The 23,920-nt window shown below is 36.7% G+C and overlaps 1 protein-coding gene across 1 annotated transcript in view; it reads left to right on the plus strand.

The window, feature by feature from the left end:
- Positions 1–1,985: 1,985 nt before the first annotated feature.
- Gat (sodium- and chloride-dependent GABA transporter) overlaps positions 1,986–23,920 on the plus strand; it is a 159,959-nt gene continuing 138,024 nt past the window's right edge. The window contains exon 1 of the mRNA XM_090396893.1: positions 1,986–2,503. Within this exon, the coding sequence (XP_090253019.1) occupies positions 2,269–2,503 (235 nt within the window). The 5' untranslated portion in view covers positions 1,986–2,268. The remainder of the gene's footprint in view (positions 2,504–23,920) is intronic.

Raw genomic sequence — 23,920 nt, forward strand, 5'->3', positions numbered from 1 at the left:
TCCTGAATATGCTATAATGAATGCCCTAGAATTAGAAAGCTAATAAATAGTTTTAATGTACTATTGCTAGAATAAACTTCCACAAAATCATAATGTTAAAAAATTAAAATTGCTATTTTGGATCTGAAAGAGATAAACATAAATTTTACTTTTAACCAATGACGACAGTTCTAAGTGAGACATTTTTAATTATCAAATGCATAGCAGTAACGAAAAATCTAATGCTTTTAGAACAATTAAAATGGACAGTCCTTATGAAATCAACTTTGAACCACATTTACCGTCAATTTGCTGACTAATGTTTACAGTCGAACTAATTTCAGAATGGCTTTCTGTTTGTAAAATGGTATTCCGTATTTCACGAAATATTGACCTTTCACGTAATTATCCTTTTTCCACCCATCATTATACAAGAGCCTTGAAAACAACACTCACTAAACCTTTAGCATTGATGGCGTGAGAAGGTCAGCCCCACTTTGAGAGTTTTGTTTCCAAAGTTCAATACTTTTGTCTACAGAAATCTTTCTTTTTATAAGGCGCTGGGTTTCTAAGACCGAATTGGCTTAATTTTTCCTAAGGGAGCGTTATATGAGATGCAGTGGGAAACTAAGAAGTTAAATGACTATCCAAACATCGATACTCGGTTAGCCATCAGTTCCACAGCGAGCATATCAAACTCGAGAAATAAAAATATAAAAAAATAAACAAAATAACATATTGTTTCATTAGTAGCTGTCGATCTTCAACCCTCGAATAAAGACACGCGTTTTTTCGTAATAGTGGAATTCTTATATGGATGCATCATTCGCTATTTATCAGATCTAAACCCAGAGCCATTTTAAAAATATTTTGGCGCTAAAAATAGTTAGACTGAAATTTCAATGGTTTTTTTCCCCCTTAACTCTACCGATTATGGTAGATAAGACAAAACACTAAATTTCATTGAATTATATTTGGCTAGTACTTTGTGTCATACATCTGGAAATGCTTCGCCAAAATTACTACATAAAAAGCAGTCCAATTGAAGCGAAAACGCTCGACATATTTTACGTGCGGATTCCAAATACCGAATTTCCGTAAAATGCATCCTGTAGAGGAGAGGAATAACATGCTTATTACCGGAGGGACCCAAACACGGATAAGAAATACTCAGGGATTTAAATAAAAATAAAAGATTCATTTATTGTTTGCTAATTTACATACCGGATAACCGCAACATCCTGTGAAAAGAATATTTAAACTGATAACACTTTAAACGGATTAGAAATAACACGAGGGAAATGTCTAAAAGGTGAAGACAGAGAGAGAGAGAGAGAGACAGCAGGGCGTGATATTGATTGATTGTTGGAGTGGGGTGGCTAATTTGTTGGCGTGTGTATATGAAGAGGGAGGGTTACCATCATCATTATATCTTTTGTTTCTCCCGTAGGGCACCGGATGAGCGCCATGATCCGTGTTTCCTGATAGCGGTTTATTCCTATTGCAATCTATCCCACTTCTTCCTCCACCGAGACAGGCAGACTCCTTGTGCGCTCCAAGGAGATGCGAAGAAAAAGACACGACGTCTTGTTCGGTATTTCGACAGTCCGCAACGGAACATAATTAAAGGAAGCTTTAGAAACGATGCTCGTTCTCACGAGCTGCGTGCCATTTCCCTCCGACTCAGATGATTGCTCCCGTATCCGTGAATCAGTGGGGGGAGAGGAAAAGGGAAAAGAAATCGCACAACTGTGACGTCACCTCGCTCCGCGGAACTGAGTCTATCGCTGGTGACGCAACAGTTAGCAGCCAGTGGCGACAACAGCGTATGCCTGCCAGTTTATCATCTGCTTTCGGCGATGAGAGGAAGGGGGAAGGGGTAGAAACGAGCTACGAACAACAGATTTCAGATCACGTGCGCGTCAACAGTGCCCCTTGTGGCTATGCACGTTCAGACACACTCTCGCACTGAGCCAATGAAAGTCAGACGCGGCCGATGTGAGAGGAGCACAAGTTCTACAGAGTGACGGGCAGTTTCTCACCTCGTGCCGCTTGCGTCGGGCGGCTGGATGCGTTCAATCGTTTTCGTGTGCTGTGGTCAAAGGGTAGAGAGAGGTCAAGTGGCGGATCGTTACTCAAAAGTCCCGTGCATGTCGCAGGGCCTGGAGGGGGAGTAGAAGGTGAGGATAATTGCACGCAGTAGACCTTGTCCGTAGTGGGAAGCTCCCCGTCACCCAACTTTCTTTTTTCTTTCGGACCAAGTGACCCCCGACTGTTGTGTACCCCGTCATGACGGATAAAGACAAACTAAGTCACGAAATGAACAGTTTTCCTATCAACGGAGGATCTCCCCAGGGCGAGATGCCCATATCGACGGAGGTGGTGTCGAAGAGCCCTGACGATGACCTGCCGGAAAGGGGTAACTGGGTCGGGAAGCTGGACTTCATCATGTCCTGTGTGGGGTATGCCATTGGACTGGGAAACGTGTGGAGATTTCCTTATCTCTGCTACAAGAACGGAGGAGGTGAGTCGATTTTTTTTTTTTTTTTTTTTTTGTTCCATGTTGTATAGAATAAGATACAGCACAGCAAAACTGCCTTTTCGGATTGTTTTAATTATTTAAAATGCCTCTCTTCTCTCATCCATTACTCTTTCTCAGTGGAATAGCAACCGTCTGTCTTTTAAATTCGCACTGTTGACACGCACGATCACACGTAATTCTAATATCTGCAAAATATTCTCCCATAAACATTTCCACGATATTTGTAACGCGCCGTCGCGGAGAGTAAATTTGAATTAAACCTTTTGCTGATAAAGAAACTCGATGGTGTAATGTCTTTCCCTCCTTCCCCCCGCCCCCCTATGGCTAGTCTTTGTTAATCTTCATCGTTCGTTTTATTGCTAAGGTAACGTCATTCTAACGCTGCAAACATTCTCCAAGGACTTGGGACGTCTCCAAAGAAAGAAGTGTTAATTAGGATATTCAAACCCATTCAGTTGCTTCAGGAAGAATTAACAGCGTAGATTACTTCTGGTGAAGTAAAACTCTCGAGGCACAATAAGAATGAAAAACTCGCAAAGATCACATTATTCGCGAATTCCTCTGACGAAACCGTTAACAAGAAAACCATATGGAATCGCAGTGATTTAAGTATCGAACTTTGAATATCCCTTTCAACAAACATCCCTTTTGAAGAAATGCGTCCGATGAATTGCATCCAAGTGTCAAAAAAAAAAAAAAAAAAAACTTCCCAGTCTGTTTAACTCTCAGATATATCAGAACTAAAGAAATTCTTGGAAATCTCATTCTTATCGTGCTTGAATTCTCGTAAAATCAGAAATAAATCTTAAAATATGTCTACTTTTATCGGATTTTGTTTCCTATTTTGTTCGCTGTTAAATATTTCTGAATAATGATAGTGAGACCTATTTGGATGTTTTTTTTTTTTAATTTCGAGGATAAAAGGCAAAAATTAGCTGGGATGAGACTTATTAAATATGGTAACAGTTTTCTACGGTTTGATTTCCTTTTGTTCCAAGAAAAAAGGGGAGGAGAGATTGAGATGCTTTGTATCCGCCTTTGCACACTTTCATGCTCAAATTTCAACCTAAATGCTTTTGATCTTTAGACAGTAATTTTATTTAATTTCTCTATTATCATATTACATCGATCGCTGGGTCCTGAAGAAAACACTCATCCAAAAACGGAACTTTTAGGCATCACTCAACTTCCTAGACATGGCTCAGCATTTTAATATTAAACTGAACTTTTCTTAACCGACTTTCAATAAAATGTGATGGGATTCCCTGTTTGTGTCATCGTTCATCACGACTGACATTCCAAATACTCCCTCAATAAAATCAACGCGATTTTATTGATGTAGTATTTGGATTTTGCTAACTTTAAGGACCAATAAGTCCTTAAAGTTAGTAAAATAGCTTCATTCATCAACTCAAACAAGTAGGGAATTTTTATTTCACAAATGAAATGCCGTGAGTTGGCATTAACAAAGTTTTTTTCACGTGAGTTTTCCTTTGTTTTTATATTTCTTTTGGTTAAGTAGAGAACATATTCCGACAGCCACAAACAATCAAGCATTGCCAAAAGGTGTGTTTTAAATTCAGTCTCTCACTTCGTTGTTTCATTTCATATGTAATCAGTCTTCAGACAATTATTAAAGCGTTTGACTGTAATAAACACATCCTAACTGTGTTTTTTACGAAACAAAACGAACACTTCTCGAGACCACATTTCATACCTAGGCCATCACGATCCATACTGTATTTTTGCAAAACGACTCAGACTTACTCAGTATCATGAGTTGTATTGTCTCAGTGTGGCAAATAGTGTCTTGATGTAATTTAAAACTCTTATAATGCAGCATTTCACTTCTGGGAAACTCTAAGGTGTTCAAATTTCGTGTTTCAAGCCTCATGCAAAATTTCATGAAATGTTTCTTGAAGACGACGAAGAGATCATCGTAGTCACTCTATACCATGTTCAATTAATTTTCTTATTTCAACACATGCTTTAGACAGGAAATTCTTAATGATGCATCGAAATTTATTACAGGATTTGATTTCGCAAACGAAATTTGATCTCTGTTCACAATATTAACATAACTGGTTATGGAGCACAACGAATGTGTGCGTGTGTGTGAAAAAGTTTGAATGCGATCTTGGAAAAACGATCATAAATGTTTCACTTTGCTTTGACATTCGGTTCCTTTAATTATAAAGGCCATCAAGTAAGAATCGACAAAAATTCAACAAAAATCGACATCTAAACAAATAAAAACTGCATTTTTATACAAGTAAAAAAATAAGAAGAGTATCATAATAAAAGAACATTTTGAACGTTTCATTTTAACTGATCTATTCGTAATCACAAACCATTACTCCGTTGAAACTGCGAATCCTTGCGAAAAATTAAGGAATAATAATAATTATTATTATTTATTAATATAATAAATAATAATCATTGACACCCGACTTGAAGAGACATGATGTGGAATAATATACCGATGTGGTTTATTAGCGATCAGAAACTAGAAATATGCAAACGATAGCAAACGACAATATTTAATCCTTTACAGAACCATTATCAGAAAATATACACCAATAAACATTTTGACTCTACAGTTACAGTAGCATAAATCTTGCAGGCATTTTGGATCAGCTTTCCATCTTCTTTAGCAACAACTGCTCCGAAAGAATCCGTCAGGATCAGCTTTTCTGACTTGAATTAAATAAGCAGATTTGTAATACAAGAAAGAAAACATTATTTTTTAATGGTGATATCGATTAAGCTGATATCGATTGTTAAACAATAAGTTTAACAATAGTTAAACCTTTCTTTAGTTTAATGGCAGGAGTAGTGGATAAAAAGATAAGTTTTTATCCACCACTCACATTGCTATATTTGCGTTTTTCTTTTCTCAGACTACAATTTTTTTATAACACCGGTGCAGGATTAGACTGCGGATCAGCTCTAGAACTGACACCTGCATTTCTCTCTTCCTGGGGAATATTACGAAAGAGAAAACATACGCCATGAAGCCAGAAACAATTGAGAAACTCACACAACAGAATAACAGTTGACGCATGCACCATCCTTTCATCTAAGCAGACGTTTCTACACGTCATTAGGCTGCAGCACTAGAAAAAAACCTGAATACTTGAGTACCTTTTCAGTTACGACATTTTGGAGTTAATTTTTCTTCATTTAGATGCGCAAGACGGTAATATTTTTCTGGGACATGCCGATCATTATGGCATCAGTCTTTCCCTGTTTCCAAACGACTTCCTGGACCCCATGCTATTTAGATTTATGTTAATCCTACTTGCATATTATGTAGGTTGGAATGATTTCTCACTTTTGAGGAAGCAAAGTAATCCAAACTCTTCCGCAAGAGATCGGTTAACTCATCTTCAGCTGAAATACAATTTGAAAAACCTGAGACTGTGCTCAGGTTTTTCAAAGACTGATGGCGTAAGGTCCATTCGACTGCAGCAGGAAGGTTTGTTCGATAATTAAATCCGAAATGCATCGCAGCGTTTCAACACAACATTCAAAGCATGATTTAAAAAAAGAATCTAAACGCCTACCTGGTTGACCGAGTGGGTAGCGTATCTACCCACTTTTCGCCCAACAGGTTACGGGTTTGAATTCCATCTTGGACATGGATGTGTGGGAGTTAGGTTGGAGATGAATTTCATTGCTCGGTGTGGGACAACCTTCCCGCTTATTGGAGACCTTGAAGCCTCTAGAAAAAAATTCCACGTTTCGCCCCTAGAACATAAAATTAATAAAAAATCGAAAAAATAAAATAAGCCTTCCCAGGATACATTATAGGTTTACATTTTAGATGCAAATTGCATTAAGAAACGATCGTGATGGTATTATTGAAGACTTCAAACGGCTTTATAAAAAAACTTGCATGAAAATCCTCTGAAAAGAACGTAGAAGTAAGCGTCCGCCACGAAGTCTTCGTATTAACATTGACCAGATCTCGAAAAATATGTAGTTTAATGCTAAGTAACGGAAGGTTCGTAGGCTTTCCGGAAAGTATCGTCCGACTCATATTAATTCATTCCCTACAATGATGTAAAACATGAACGACATCTATGCGCCAAAGACACGCAGAGTTGGTTCCTGAAAGAAATGAGCAAACATGTTGAAAGAAATCGATAAAAAAAATGAATGAAATGGATTCTTGGGAATTTATCGGTAAAAATTTGAATCATTCTTGAGAATGATATAAATTAACACAGCGGAGTGATAGTTCTCACTACTATAGAGAGCACGATGAAGATACCAAAGAGACATGACAAGACTTGAAAGACAGAGAGGTGAATTTCCGAACTTCGTTGATACTATACTTCATGAGATACAATACATTATAATACGAAGTGCCAGACTTGGTATATAACAAAAAATAAATAAAAAAATAATAAAATGGGCGACTGAAATGTCCGCACCGATTACTGATAATGTTTTCTATATGACACTCTCACTTTTAAAATTAACTCCACTTCATGTTACATGTGTCATAGTAGCTCAATGAAGCCTAGAAAGGCACGACTGATCTCTTAGTTTTATGAGACTAACTATATTTCTAGAATTGATTAGGTCTGGAAGTTATCGTTGGTTTCTAAAAGAGTGATGATGACGATCAGCTTGTTTTATACCAACTGCAGGGTGAAGACCTCTCCCATTGCGGGAGGGTTGAGTCTACTTCTCCCATGGTGACCCAGTCCATCTTGGGTCACCATGGGAGACTCAAGATAGAGTTAATACATTCATTCACACAAGTGTTTATTCACTTGTATGAATGAATGTATGAAGGTGGAAGACAATCGCAAACATCCATGCCCACGGCGGGATTCGAACCTGCAGCCTCTAGCCTGGAGAGCGGATACGCTAACCACTTGGACAACCAGGCTGGCTCCAAAAGAATATTTTATAATAAAAAGAGATTCATATTGTTCTGTTCGCATTTAGCCAGAAAATGTGTAGTTATCATTAAAATGTTTATGTCTGAATTTCAATTCTAGTAGGAAAAAATTTCAAACCAATTCTGAATGTTAAATATTTCAGATTCTTTCATACATTACTCTTTCCGTTCTCCCTTGTCGTTGTTGTAATTTAACCCGAACCAGATTATCATAATTTCTTAATATATATCGTCATAAGGAAAGACAAGAAGGGTATGAGATGAAATATAAGTTTTCTATCTGCTATTTCTGGTGTTTGTAAAGTTTAATCCCACGATTGTCCCTTGACCTTTCTCTGGATCTTTTTCTTATCATTCGTGCTTCAAATACTTGTTTTGTTCTTGAATATTCTCTGCACATTTTTCAATATTATATCAGGGTTCTCTCTGATATCTTAATTTGAGTTGATTCTGCAAGAACAAGTATATCTGTATCCTTCAGTCTTTACTTAGACTGTTGCTACTGTTTTGTTTTCAAATTTGATTTTCAAATCCATATAATAAAATTGATCTTAAGTATTCTGTATTACTTCTAGTTTGTCTCTTTGTTTAAGCAGTGATTCAATTTCGTATTGAGTCTTGAATACTCCAAGCGGACTCCTTTTAACATCATCTGCACACATTAAAGAAGCTACCTATCTTGTACTATTTTAACATCAAGTTTAATATCACTTTCCTTAATAATATATTGTCCACATATAAAATTAAGCAGAAGAGATGTTGTGCAAATTGTTCTCATATCCGATTTAATTACAAAAAAAGTCCTCTTGCATTCGGCAGCTGATTGGCTAAAGAAAGAAACAGCAATTAAATGTATTAATGAAATAATAAAGTTAATTTTTATTAATTAAATCTAAAGATACTAAAGAAACACACTGACATAATGGTCAGTTTTGATGTCTCCTTCTTATTCACAAATGTCCCACTCAAAGAATCCTTAGAGCTAATCCAAGCTAAATTTCCTCCCGATATCACAGCCCTATTTCAGTTCACAATGAACTCAAGCTATTTTGTTTGGCAAGGAAAATTCTACAAACAAATAGAGGGGACAGCCATGGGTTCTCCACTCTCCCCACCCTTGGCCAACTTTTACATGAAGGCTTTTGAAGAGAAAGCCTTAAACTCTGCCCCACAAAAATCAACCATTTAGCTTCGCTATGTTGATGATGTGTTCACTATTTGGCCACATAGCTCCGATGCACTCCTCTCCTTCCTAACACACTTAAACAACCAACACCCCAGAATCAAATTCACCTTGGAAGAAGGAAAAATAACTGGCTTCCTTTCTTAGACACACTAGTCATCCGCCAGCCTGATGGAACCTTGGTTTTCTCAGTCTATAGAAAACTCACCCATACAGGCAGATACATTCACCAACAATCCCCCCCCCCCCCCTCTTCGCAACAATATGGAGTCATTAAGACACTACACAACAGGGCTAAACTTATCTGTTCAAATGACAGTGCCCTAACCACAGAACTAAACCACATTCTCAACACTTTCTCAGCCAATGGCCACCCCCCCCCCCCAAAATCCAAGAAATATTGAAACCAGTAAACCGCAACCCCCTTCCCTCCTCACAACAAGGATTACTCTAAATCCATCGCCACACCCTATATCCGAGGCACCTCCGAAAAAAATTACAAAAATCCTAAAAAAACATGACTTAACTTCTTGTTACAGAGCATATAAAAAATTGGCATCCTTTATCCACTCTACTAAAGACTAACCTCCCCCCCCCCCCCTAGACCTACCTGGTGTATACCAGGTCCCTTGTAGCTGTAAGCTGTCCTACTTTGGCCAAACAAGGCAGGACAGCAAATATCAGAATTTCAGAACACAGGGACTACATCCGGTTTCACCATTACAGCCACTCTTGTCTTGCTGACCATGCGCTGGATACCTGCCATAGAATACGGTGGAAGAAAGCCACGATAATACGAATATGAAAGGCTTTTCATAGAATCAGCTTCAGCCCTAAGAAACCATCCAAACTTCAACAAATTTGGCTGTATGAGACTGCCTCAAATTTGGGAAACTTACATCAGAAGACCTTCAGCCCAATCGCCCAAGAATACCAACATTTCCCGCTAGAGGGCACCATCAGGACTTTAGGAGAAATAATAGCTTCCTACTTCTTCCTCACTTACTGTTTGTTGTGCCTGCGTGCACGTGTCTTGTTCTTAAGTTTCTTGAAAATGGCAACGTGACGTTGCCGAAATATTGAAGTATATTAAAATTTATTTTAATGTATATCCTAGTTGACGTTGTAATTTCCTTAAATTATTTAGTAAAAAATGCATAACCAATGTCCAAGCCTTTCCACGATATTTTACTTCGAATTTTGCAAAGTGATTTCCTATGCATTAGCCCATTTATCATACCCTGGACCTAAGATGCACTTATTGAATAATCCGTCACTGCTATTCATCATTCAAATCTACCTCGAAATTTAAGAGTAAGTGATAATCGCTATATTATGTAGTCTTGTTAAGCACGATAGTTTAACACGGTACTGCATTTCCCGTTTTTTGAAGATATTTTAACTAGAGATCTTTAATATACGAGGATTATTTCAAAAAGTTCAACAACGCACCTACACACAAATAGTGCTCCGGTTGGTAAACGCAACATTACTTTAACAAAATACATCTACAGGTCTTCGGTATAAATTCTATTTTGCCATATCGCTGTCGAGCATTTGGGTAAGTGAAATTTTATGCAAAATTTTCTGCTGATGTTAAATACGTTTTTGAATGGTTATGTGTCAATGGTAGGGAAGCGCTTCCAACTGATTGCTTCTTTCATCTTAGTTAACAAATCAAAGTCTGGGGCGGGGGGATGAAATAACTGGCAATCCATAAGTTCTGATACTTCACGCGAAACAGGGTGGATCTTTTTACTGGTGATTTTTGGACATATGTCTTGCAGAACAGCTGAAAACATTTCGTGTCCTTACACTTCATTTCTGTCGTCAACCATTATGATCATTAATCTTCAACTATTGACGCAGTTTTTATTTTATTTAAAATTTTTTTCTATGCTTCGTCTATGACAACAGTTCTGTTCAGAACTGTTCGTTTTCAATCTTATAACTATGCAGTTCTTCAGCAACCCTCTTGTGAGTTCCTTGTTGGTCTTCTGTTAGCCAGTGCGGGACTTACTTCGCAGCGACTTTTCTCTTATTTATAATTTCAATCAGAATTTTAAAAAGAGATGTGGTTGCGATGTTCACTTCTCATTTTTCGATTCGTTGAGATTAACCACCGATATGTCATCCGTAGCTCTCGAAGGTATGCCACTTGGGTCATTCAATGGTTATTTGATCCCTTTTTGAAGTCTTTTCGAGGAACAAGAATACCAAAACCTAGCAAACTAGCACACGGGACGATTTTTCAGTCAGGCTTGAAGGTGAAAACTATTGCGTCATCTCTTTAGCCAGGCATGGGCGGTATGAGAAATTGTGAAACGATCCTTTTATATTCATATTTTCTTAACCATTTATCTTAAAAAATTGTCTTAGTGTCAGAAATCACTGTTGCGTCTTACCCCGTAATCAGCTGAAATTTCTCCTCCCCTCTGTTAAATTTATAATCGATTCAGATTTTACTATTGCTCAAAGTAATTATTCCAGATAATTATAAATGCTTACTTAACTTTAGTTATATGGGCTTCTCTGATACCATCTCTGACTTCTTTTCTTTTTTTCTTTCTTCTTTTTTTTCACTTCTTATAAGTTTTTGAGTAGTCTTCAGAACACGTCGCCACTGTGTATCTGTGCCTTCTTTTCCATGACTTTTAGCAACATTTATACATATCTTAGCTTTTCTAGAGTTTCTTGGTATTCTCTAAGGGCCCATGTTGGTTGGCTTGCCAAAACTTTCTATATGTTTTCTTTTTCCACCAGAGAATTGCTTTTTTATCTCTGTCTACAACTTCTCTTTAATTCAGCGTCTACTAGTTTTTTTTCCCTTCTTCTCAGCGTTTGCAATTTTTCGGTAAAAGGAAAGACCAAATCTAAGATTTGGTCTTTCCTTTTACCGAAGGCTCTACATTTAGCCTTTATGCTTAAACATAGCGACCATAATAGAAATCCAGCAGAATTTTATTACTTCTAAGTTTTACTAAAAAAATTGCCTAAATATTTTCGTGAGAATGGGATTCATTCATTGTCTCCATTCTTTGGATTTCCAACAAGAATTTAATGGTTCTCAAAATGCCCCTTCAGAGGAATTATGAAATTAATTTTCTTTCTTTTTTTTTTATGAGTTTTATCAACTTCGATCTACTATACTGAAGAGGTTAGTCGGTGTTATTGGTTTTCCCTCCTCAAATCTTGGATTTTTTATCCCACAAAACAGGCAAGCAGGCTAGAAAACCACACTCAATTAGCAATAGTTGCTTCGATCATAAGTTTAACACCAACTGAAGAATTGAGAACTTATCAGATTTAGATATAACTACTGTTGTTCCATTCTCTTTATCTAATTATTAATATGCAATTCTCACTTGCTGTTATCTTCAAATGATCTGATTCAATGATTTTATCTGCAATTATCGTTACAGACAATGATAATCGATCTCTCTGTTAATCTCTGTTAGATTTCCCTTTCATTTCTATTGATATTAAGGTTATCCCTAACTGTCATTATTCTTGTAACTCTACGAAAACAGATACAATCCTCCCGATCGATGCGAATTTCAATTGAATTTTACCACCAAATGAGATCAACGTATAGCATTCGTTATGGTTAGTTCAGGTTTAAATTGTTTGATCGCCTTCGTGCATCCATTATTCAAGTGGAAACTAAGCGATAAACTGAACTCAAAAAAAAAAAAAAAGTGAAAGTTGTATATTCAGCTCAAGTTGGGGGATTCGTCTTTTTTATATTGTTGATTCTCAAAGGAATCTCAGAATTTCATGTGGAAAACTACACGAAACTCTTAATGTATAATTTTTCCCCTTTTAAAGAATTTTCTCTTTTCATATTTTTGCCATTTAAATCATCAAAAAATACTCTCATCCTAATTAAACAGATTTTCGATTTAATATTTTATTTCCAATTACATACCTGATGATATTTCTGAGATGAAACAAAATCATGCACTGCACATTCAAAGATATTTATTCGCACGTTTCTTCGAAAGTAGCGAACGATGTCAACTGAACGTACGTCAAGAATGAAACGGGTCAAAGAGCATTCCGGAAACGCTAGTGATATAAGTAGTAACATCGCTGGCGAAAAAGAGTTTACGAAGTTAAAAAAAAAAAAAAAAAAGAAGAAAAAAGGAGAACGTTCATTGCCAAATGCGAGTCAGTACGTTCTACAATAATAATAATATTTAAATTTATTCTGGATCAACAGCGTGAAAATATATAAGACTGAGAATGTAATAATAGTTCTAAAACAATTCCATGGACCAAAAAAAAAAATTACAAATGTAGAGAATCCCAAAAACATTTCTAAAAAACACAAATGTCAAAGGATTCACGACTGCGCCTACTTTCCAGAGTTAGCTAACCTAACTTCATATCATCGTGGAACTTAGGATTGATTTGTTAAGAGACACACTGAGGCAATTGCGGATGCGAAGTGAGTAAGTATTGGTTGAAAGCACCTGCCAATTTCCTGCTAATCCCGATTTTTGTCAATTTTGCGAAAGGAAAACTAGTCCATTTCCTTCCGAGTTTAACTCAGAAAAATGCCTGCTCTTCTAATTATGTCACAAAGGCATCATAAAGAACTGCAGCAGCACAGAAACTCAAAAGGAACCTTAAGGAAATTGGAGTGGTACGTTGTCCATTGGACTTTGGAGGTATGAAAAGACATCCATGTTTAACATTTGAATTTGAGGGTTCTTAAGAAGAGCTCTACGTTGCCAGCCATTTTTCATTGCTGTGGGAGTGTGAGACAACTTCTCGTGCTTTCAACCGAAACGATTAGTTTCGATTTCAAACATTCAGTGCCATGCAGTACATTGATATTTTCTATAACTCTGTGGTGCACCCACTCTATCAAATCTATTTAACTGGTCCTAATGTTCCAGAACGATACTGCTCTCTATCACTGATCTAGGCCTGTATCTTCTTTGAGAAGAAAAAATAATCAGAATCATTTTTGATCTGATCTGTGGAGACCCAGTCCTGATTTAAATTAAACCAAAGATAGTTCACAATATTCTGATTTAATTAATAAAAATTGGCATTTCTTTCTATATTACTTTCAAGAGAATATAATGAGTACTAATATGAGAGAAAATCGTAGAATTCCAACAATTAGTTCCGCTAAACATGACCACTGATTTTCTGTTACTAGTACATTCAGAGCCAGCGTAAGCTCATTTGATTACGACAAAGAAATGTCCTTGGATTGGAAAGACGCAAAACTAACTTAGGCTCCAAGAACCTTTTATTCTCAATCCTTTTTTTAACCAAATATGTTTCCTGTTGTCGCTCTGCAATCCAGATTTCTTTTTATGCCTTCTTATACTACTGATGATTATGATTATATTATGGCAACCATTGCTACTGTTTTAAGAGGAAACTGAAGCTGTTCGCAACGGAGAGCGTACGTAAATAAATCTGCGGCAATCTTGGCACTCGTCGCCTTCACCACCACTAAAACGAAGTCTTGTCAACTTCGTATAACGCTACATCTTCAATTACAAATATTCGTGGCGGTAATTTACGACAAAATTCTCGACGTAATTCCATTGGTTGGCACTGCAAACGAAGATAAGACACGAGAAGGGAAAAGGGGTGTTATGGTAGTGACGTCATAGGTACCAAGACATTCTCAGCGATGCGTCTATTTTTGTCTCAGCTATGTCAAACACACAGAGAGAGAGAGCTTCGGTTTCTTTGTCACGGTTTCTATTTATTGACTCTCTCTCTCTGTATGTGTGTGTGTGCGTTTTCATCTGCTTCCTGCTTGTTTGTTTATAAGGTTTATGTTGTCAGCAGCTGGATTCACGACCAAGGTTGCTCCATATATTTATACTCTTAAAAGTGTCTGCCAATAAATATTTCACTGGATAATTTGAATCACTTCACCAAAATAAATGCAGGCGTTTCGGTGATTTGATTAACAACTTCTTTGACTGCGAAACAAAACAGGTGGCTTCGTCCTTACGTTCCAAATGGCACAGACTGAAGTTAGGTGGGGTAAAAAGAGACACAAAAATATATTTTTTTTTATTTATTTTTTTTTATAACGGACACATTGTACTCTTCGAAACGTAGCGAGTTTACTGGCATAAACTTTTGGTAGGGCTAGAAATAACCAACTCACACACACACACACACACACACACACACACACACACACACACACACAGACAAACAGACAAACAGAGTACCTCCATAGAGCAGCAAAAGAAAGAAGAAACCATGGGCATTTTCGAGTAGAACACGTGTCTCTGAAAGAGACTTGGGTTCGACACTCATTGCAGTATGTGATAGGTATTTATATTTTTACTTCTTTTTCTCAAATGAAGGCGAGTTAGCCAGTTTTATACAAAGGAGACAAGGAAGGTTTTTATTCGTGTGAAGTTGTGAAGAAAATTGATGTGTGGAATGGAGTAAATGAAGTGAGTCCAGGGAGTTTTCAGAGTTCTGGAAAATAATGATAATGATTATTTACTTTTTTTTTTTTGCCCACAACAGTATTTTGAAACACATACAAATAATTATCGTAGCTTTTTATAATCCCCATGATAAGCCATTAAATTAAGGAAACACAGTTCTGTGTATTTTTTAAATAATCGGTCTGCATACTCTTCGAAAGCTTTCCCCCATTCCCACCTGTGTTATCAAATTAATTCCTATGGCCACGGCTCTCAAACTGTGGTTCCTAGAAGTTCGCAAAATGCTCTCGGGAGAATGGGTTGGGGGGGGGGATAGGAATCACTAAAATTCATACTGGCGGAATAAATCGCGAATGAGTACTTAATCATTAAAGACGATTAAGAAAATACAGTACAACAACAACAAAAAGCAGACAAACTCGAGCTTTATGTTTTTGATTTGTACTAATCAGAATCGATCACGTGCATCCTTGAAAGCAACGATTACGGCTATATAAGAGATTAAATTAGATTACGTTCGCTGAGTAAATGTCTTATTGGTAAGTATATCTGTTAATGCTATCTGCGTTATATTTTTATTTTAACTATTAACTCTGAAGACAAATGGTGAAAATGTTACGACTTGATCACAATCATGTTTGCAGTATAGTAATAAAATAGATGATTACGGATCACGAACAATGTCGTAATATAATTGGCTACTGCACAATAATGATTAACAAAATCAGGATTTTTTTCTAATTAGAAAAATCATTAGAACAAGTAGAAAAAAAACTTCTAATCAAATTAGCCAGTTAAAGGATTCATGTTTTGGAGACGAAGTCAACATCTTAGATCCTCACCTACAGCCATATCCTATTTCATGAAAAATAAAGAGATTATATACCGCATTCTTTACAATATCCTCAATCAATATAAACATGTTCTCCCTTTCACAACAATAAAATGTACGTTCAGTTGAATATAGTAATGTCCATTGCCTTCATTCTAAAACATTTCCTTAAAAGTGCATTCCGTATGCCAATTTCTTCTTCGCTAAAACTACCACTTACTTCCTCCCGCTATTATGTTTTTTTCTCCTATTAGCCAAGTTTTCTTGCGGTCATGCAACAGAGTGGAGGTGAAAAAGAAATCGAGGAGATCATATTAGTTACACGTTTCCATGGTAACGAGAGCAACATTAACAAAAACGAGAAGGGAAAGAAGCAACGACTGTGAGTGTCCATTAAGAGGTAAATAATAACTTACTAAAGCCACACAAACACACACACACACACAGCAAGTAACAGCTGGAATTGAAACAGAAAGGTTAAATGCCTGTAATGAAAACAAACCGTTTTTATACTGATTTGCGGAAAAGTTTTCATGGATCAGGATGAGACGATGAACAAGCAGATGGTAAGTCAAAGCAACATCCCCGTTTATACACACACACATGAGAGATAACACTGACCACCTGTTTAGTGGTGTTGGGCCTCCTTATCCTGAGATTGCACCTGTCTCGACAGTGTCAAGCCCGGCAACCGAAAGAGACACTGGAGTCTTCTGACGGATGCCCAGTTCCGCATGATCCCAGAAATGTTCGATGGAATTCAAATGAGAACAGTTAAGCAACCAGAGGAGCAGATGGAATGAATTAACAATACGCGTCTCGTGACACGAGACGTTGTCTTGTTGGGAGAGCCAAGATCAGTTGTTACCATGTAGGACAAGACAATCCAAAGGTAAGAATAAGCCGTCAAGGAGTATTCAGTAGGGATGATGAGAAAACTTTGTGATGTTCAAGAGAAAGTTCCAATAACAAGTTATCACCTCAAAGCCTGTTTCCGACCAACCGTGCAGTTTAGTTGCCTGGAAACAGGCTTGGGCGATCATAACGTTTTGACTCTCATGAGTGTTTACATAACAGCCTGTGGGTTCAGAATCTACTGTGAATGGGTATTTGCGAATAACCTTAAGTTGTAGATCCTGCATACTGGAGGAATTAATAAATGCGGCTTGGCAAATCAACTTAACGTTTCGAGAGCAAATGTTCAGCCAATAGGATTTTACGTTCAAATTCAGTGTTGCCTGCATGTCTGTGAACATCTTTAGATGGTAGATGATTTTCATTGCACGGTGTGAGACAGCTCACCATCCTAATCTAATTGAAGGTCTTGAAAGAGTTCGGGAAAGTGTTTGGTGTTTCTAGAGTAGGATTTCCAGATTATCTAATCCCTTAGCTCGTCCATGTCACTGAGTGGGCTATTAGTATCCAACTTTTAGTGGCTCGTTCGCATAAAAAGGGAAGGTAGCAGTCAATAAAAACAACAATATTCTTCGATAATTCTGGCCGGAATGGTCGTGCATTTTCTGGATATTTCGGTATCGACATTCGCTATTTCATTAGTCACTCGAATATTCCAATACAACACTTAAGGTTCAAGCCAACTAAGCCAATAAAAAGTTCCCACATTCCCAGAAATTCCCAAAATTCTGTTTATCGTGAAATCAGTTTGAGGGCATAAAGAAACATGTTTGGCGACTAAACATAAAAAAAAAGAAATAATTTTCGTTTGCGTCGTCGTAGGTTCCATCACACTAGTTTTGCAGAAAAAAAAAGTCTAGTGGTCCAATCCTAGAACTTCTTTTTCAGCTGATTCTAGAGTTACTCCGATGCATATAAGATTTTTTCTTGTGTTTGTAAGTGTAAAACACGCACAAACTTGATATCAATAACTATTGGGATTAGAAGCTTCGTTCAATACATTTCTATTGTATGCTAGACGGAGACTAATCAGCCTCTGGGTTGATTCCTACTGATTTTCCTAAAACAATCTAAACCAGTTTTTACTAAAATGCAGTCCCTGTCTTCAGTGTGGGCCTTAAAAAAGCCTTTCAGGACTGTGGAAATGGCGTTTGCATCTATAGCACCAAGTCGCCCGAAGAAAGATGTTCTAAGTTCGTTTTAGTTGAAAAAAAGAGTTTTTTTTTTTATAAGACTTTCTTCAATAAGTTTCCGAATTAGTTGATCTCTGGCACAGGCGAGTGGAATTTTCTCTGGAAAATACTTTTTTTTTAATCCCATAAACTCAATAAAGCGACCGTAATACCGACATTATTTCAGACAATAGTATATTGTGTTTATGTTAGGTGTCGTAATATATCACTTGTCTGCCGTGCTCTGATTGATGCAGTTTGAAGTAATTGATAGTGTGTGTGTGCGTGTTGGAGTCATTATTTTGATGCACTGTATTATTCATGATATTTTGATAATTAATGGTTGCAGTATTCATACTGTGTACGATATACACATTTGTTATTCATAGCACCGATGAGAACGAGAACAATCGTGGCCAACACATCATTGTTCAGAAACACTGATATGGGGGATTTTTGTAAAATGTAATGTGTGCGTGCGAGCTATATATATATAAATTAGCTAACGCCTATTTGTTCCCGTATAGGGAGTATGCGGGGCCGTTTACCCTATCTAACTTATATATATAAGTTAGATATATAAGTGGGTCATAGATTTTTTATGAGCCAGATATGTGAGACTTGTCGTAAGCGGGAAATGAAGTAACGCGTTAATTCCGAAGCTGCGAAACCGGAAGTATTGCAGCGAATGGAGTTCTAGGTTTCAATGATAGCAAAAAATGTGAAAGCGAGAATAAACTGAAAGTAGCGGTAAGGTACACTATGCGAAAGTTAAACCGACGGATTGTAAGACAACGCGTGTAGCAGGTAGCGAGGATGAGAGTGCGGCAAACCTGGCAGAGAAAACAAAGAACAGTGAGAAAGTAATTCAGGATATTAAAGCGAAGTTGGTGAAGATGAGGCAATTGCAAAGTGAAATGAGGAGAATAACAGATATGTATGGAAGAGAGAGAGAGGGGGGGATGGGACAAAAGATGGCAGTGTGAAAGAGAAGTCCAATGACTCGAGAGAGGCCATGTATGGGGATTAGATTATTAAAGGTACGGTTAAGGAGAAGGTGCATAATGTTTGCTTTCCAGAGGATAGACTGAGCAAAGCGATTGAAGCAGTAGATATGAGGAAGAAGCTAGCAAAATATTTTAGCAAAATAGAAATAGAGGGCACAAATGATCGGAATGGCAACAAAGAGGATATAAGGATGGATATTAGGAGGTTGCCAAGCAGTAGAAAATGTATGACAGTGATGAGTTGAGAACGAGTGAGGATTATGAGGGAGATACTAGCGGAGCTGTGTGAAAAGAAAGAATTCATTTTGTGACTGTGTGGGATGAATTTGAGGAACAAATGGAGTTCTATAAAAGAGATGAGCTATATTTAAATGGATTCAGTGGGAATCAATTGACAAAACTGTTGCTGCAAGAGAATGGCTGAAGTGAATGGAAGACCTGAGGAAGCAAGATGTGGAAGAACAGGTAAATGGGACAGGAGAGCTTGCCCCAGAGGCGAGTGGCCTGAGTGAAGAGATTGAAAGAGAAGGAACACGAGACAAAAAAGGGAAACGGGGGAAGTCGCGGCTGACAGGGAGACTGCGTGAGAAGAATGAATGATGGATACAAGAGTGTTGTGTACATAGAAAAAAAGGATTGGGATGGCAAAGGATGCAGGGACATAAACAGGTTTGAAGAGAAATGTGCAATTGATGATAGACTGAAGAGTGGCCAAGAAGGGGATATCGAGGGGTCATAAATGATAAATGGGGTTGGTGAGGTTTGTTATAGAACCTGAGATAAGTTAGTATGTATTGTTTACAAATGCCAAATTACAAATTATTGGAAGTAAAAGAAATGAAATTGTAACATTGATAGAGTATATTCACCCAAAATTATTGGAGTAAGTGAAGGCGTGTTAAAAGGATGACATTCTGACAGGAATAGAGATAGATGGACATGATGTTTTTCGGAAGGATAGACTAGGCAGAAAGATGTAGCAGAGGAGTTTTCCCCATCTAAGTGGAGATGAAAGGAGAGAAAACAGTGGTTTTGAAGGAGTATGGCGTGCAGTGGAGGTGAACAGTGAGAAGGAAAAGTAAGAAACATCATAACAAAGTATCACCCTAAATCAAGTTTGTTCGTCTATCTTCAAAAACCTAGCCCAAGAAGATCTCGGATCCCACGCATCCCATCCCTGGTCATCGTAATACAACGTGAATCGCGTGTTCGCAACATTGTGAAACCGTCAATGTGATATGGTTTAGTGTTTTATTTTAAGCATACGAAACTAGTATAAATGACAGTTTTTCAACAGTCGCCATGCGAAGTATACACAGCATATAAACTTTCGATTAAATGAATTGTGTCTGATTGATTCCGGTTGTGTCAGAATCATCACTTAGACTTAGTATACTATACTGCTGATCTCGAAACACAACAGACAGTAAAACTCCAGTTTGGTGCAGTAAACAATAAGAAAATAAAAAAGAAAGAAAATGAAACAATGATTGCAATAACATAACCAACTCAAGACAGAAGACTTTCTGCATAATTTATTCCTTTTGTTTATAGCACAAGAAGTTCGTGGAAGGTGTGGAGGTGAGATAAACAATCTCACCTTCACACCTTCCACTTTTGATCTTTATTGATGCCTCACCAATGGAAGCCAGACCCAGAAGATATACCAAGGTTAAAGTAATGCAGAAGTCATATATTTCCCACATACAAGTAGTCAAAAGGTGTCATATCTCATTATTAAAATACTTTGGATTACAGCTCCCAATGATGAGACCTTAATAAAGGTCGAAACCGGTCTGGGTAGTGATCCTTCCCATAACGCATAGCATTATACATGTCTGAAAAGATGTGTGTGTGTGCTTTGCATTTATTTATATGGAGTTTCCTCCCTTTTCTCCCCTGTTCCTATTGGGGCGAGTTGAGCCCCATAATGGGGGGTTAAGTATTTATGGCTGTAGAGCCGTGTGTTCACGAGGCCGGTTTTCCTGCTTGCGGGATGAAAAACCCCAGATAAACCGGGGGAAAAAACCTTGCTGTCCACGCCCAAGACCGGCTCACTTGGCTATGGCCGAGGAAAATCCCTAAGCTTCTCACGTCGGCGACGGGAATCGAACCTAGGACACTCCTTCCCCAGGCATATGGTTGCGAAGCTCAAAGCCATTCGGCTAACCGCGCGGACTGCTTTGCATTATTGGATACTAAGGCAAGTAATGTGAAGTCATCAGCCTCTGTATACAAGTAGCCCAGTTATGAAGATATTTCACGCGTATTACACTTGGATAATGGATTAAACAAGAATTCAATGCCATTTCTTCGCATTTTTAATTTATGATATAACCAAGCGATAAAACTTTTAACAGTATTCTTTGTCTACAGTTTCTATTTGTTTGTTAAGAATTTTTCATTTTCTCAGATCTATTATATGATTTTCCCTGTTATATAAGGCAGATAGGTTTATTAAAATCATGGACAGACTACGGGATAGAGAGCGGATAAAAAAAAAAAGAGACTTTTTAAAAGGAGTTGATTTACTAATCCCTTTTTATGCAGCTGAAACGCACACCGTCAATTCCCAAGTACTCACACAAATTGTATAAGATGTTGATGTCTATAAAAATCATCATAATTGAAGTTTACATTATGTGCCAAATATTCAGCGACTTTAGGTAAAAACAGAAAATTCTCCATCTGAGTTTTGTTTCCGAATGTGTGTTTTTTAGCAGATTTTCTGTTTTTCAGGAATGAAAGACTCAGTATTACGGAAGAAAAACCTTAAATATCTCCAGGGATGGGATTCGAACCAGGTTTTTCCAATCAAAGGAGTGTTTCTTATCAACTGTTCTACATCAGCAAGCAAAGTTGTAATATTAATAATCACTCATGAGTTTATCGTTTTTTGCCATAAAATTGTTATTAAAAGACGGTCGCATCTCTGGATCAACTTTCATGCTGTCAAAATGCATCCGTTGGTTGAATTTTCGAGCAACGATAAAAAAGATTTGTCTACATCAGCATTACTAGAATACTAATCTGTTCTTTTTTAAACACTTTTAAGAACATTAAAAATTAAATAAACATACATCGTAAATAATTTAAGACATAATATTACCTGATATCTTTAAATTAGCTTACTGGACAGGAATTACTTGATGTGAGGAAACAATATTTTAGACGTTAGAAGAGGAAGAATCTGTCGGATGAGCTTTGGGCCGATTCACATAAATTAAAATGATAAAAAGAAAGTAAGAAATATGTCTAACAATTGAGCGATTTCTCAATTATATTTCTAATTGAAGTTTATAGCTATAACTTTTATGCACTGATATTCTTCGTTTATTTTTTTTCGTTTTGAAGTTTTTTATTTTAAGTTTTTATGGTATCCACAACACATTCTTGAATAAAGTCAAAGTAAATAAGAAAATGATTTTATAATCATAAATACGTGCATTTTTAGGTAATATTCTTGTTCAGTTACGTCATTCATTACTGCCACTAAAAATGGCCGTTTGAAATGACAAATGTTAATAGCGATCCTAAAATAAATAAATAAATAAATCTTTTTATGTCTTTCTTTTATTCCTCAAAGGGTCAAGACGTACTTTCCAGTTCCATTTAGAAATTGGTAGGACGGCTTTTCTCCACTTTTCATATTGCACAAGCAAGATCACGAGAGGATAGCCAACTCTCCCCGTTTCGTGTTCCTAATACTAACTGGTGTTATTTAGAGAAAGAGTGTGAAGTTTCACGAATTTATTTTATAGCATCATGTGTTATTAAACAAATTTTGGTAATAGAGAAACAGTAAATCTGGATAAATAGAAAATGGAACGCTTAAACAAACTAAGGCCAAATACTCGGGAATCTGATAAAGAAGTTCCTTAAGTCTATGACCGGGATCGAACCTACTTCTTTCTGCCAATGCCATTAAAATTTAATTAGAGTAAATGGGCATCTGCATAACATTGATCTTAAGCGCCAAATCCTAAATTTCATTATCCAATAAACTATCATTTATTTATTATTATCATTTTGAATCGTTAGAGAATACGCTTATTACCATGTACGAAGCTTAGTAACCTCTTCTAATATTTTTACATACATTATAGGTGTACAATTTAAACTATTTATTACCATACACATTCAAACAAGTATTGAGTGAGGTCCTTAAATCAACTTGCGAAGAATACATCAATAGTTATTATAGCGTGTTAAAGTCAATCTATTTTTGAACTCTAAACATACTTTTATTTATTTATTTCTGTTATTTATTTTAGCCTAATTTTGTCACTGCAGATTGTCCAATTGAAATCAAATATGAAACCATTGATCATATTTTAACATAGAGTCCGAATCTGTTATTAACACGTCATAAATCCGCCATGGCCATTCGTATATCCAGTGCGGAATTATTATTAGTTTTCCAAATTTTATGAGTAAATGTGACTCGATAACTAAATTCCTAATCGTATATAAAATTTAAAAATAAATAAATAAAGTAATTACAACATTTAAAATTAAAGATTCTAAAAATAACACTATAAATGATGGATGAGTTGCCTAGAGCAGCGCTTCCCAAACTGTGGGCCGCGGCCCCCTTGGGGGGGGGGCTTTACTTTTGTTGAGGGAACTGAAATAATGAAAACAAATTTAAATGTGTATATGTAAGATGCTAAAATGTAATGTTTGCATTTGATTTTTGCGATATTCACTGTGTATGTTTTGTATTGAATATAAATACAATAAATATTATAATAATATATTATAATATATAAATATTATAATAATATATGTCTGTATTACGATTTTTTTTTCCGATGAGGGAGGAGTGAAATATTTAAAATTTTCAAAGAGGGCCTTTAGATCAATAAGTTTGGGAAGCACTGGCCTAGAGATGCATTTCACTAAATTCAAAGAAAGGTAGTCACACGTATT

This window comes from Typopeltis vanoorti, chromosome 1 (genome assembly GCF_054136105.1).
Source record: "Typopeltis vanoorti isolate ZY-2024b chromosome 1, IOZ_Tvanoo_1.0, whole genome shotgun sequence".
Taxonomy (NCBI): domain Eukaryota; kingdom Metazoa; phylum Arthropoda; class Arachnida; order Uropygi; family Thelyphonidae; genus Typopeltis; species Typopeltis vanoorti.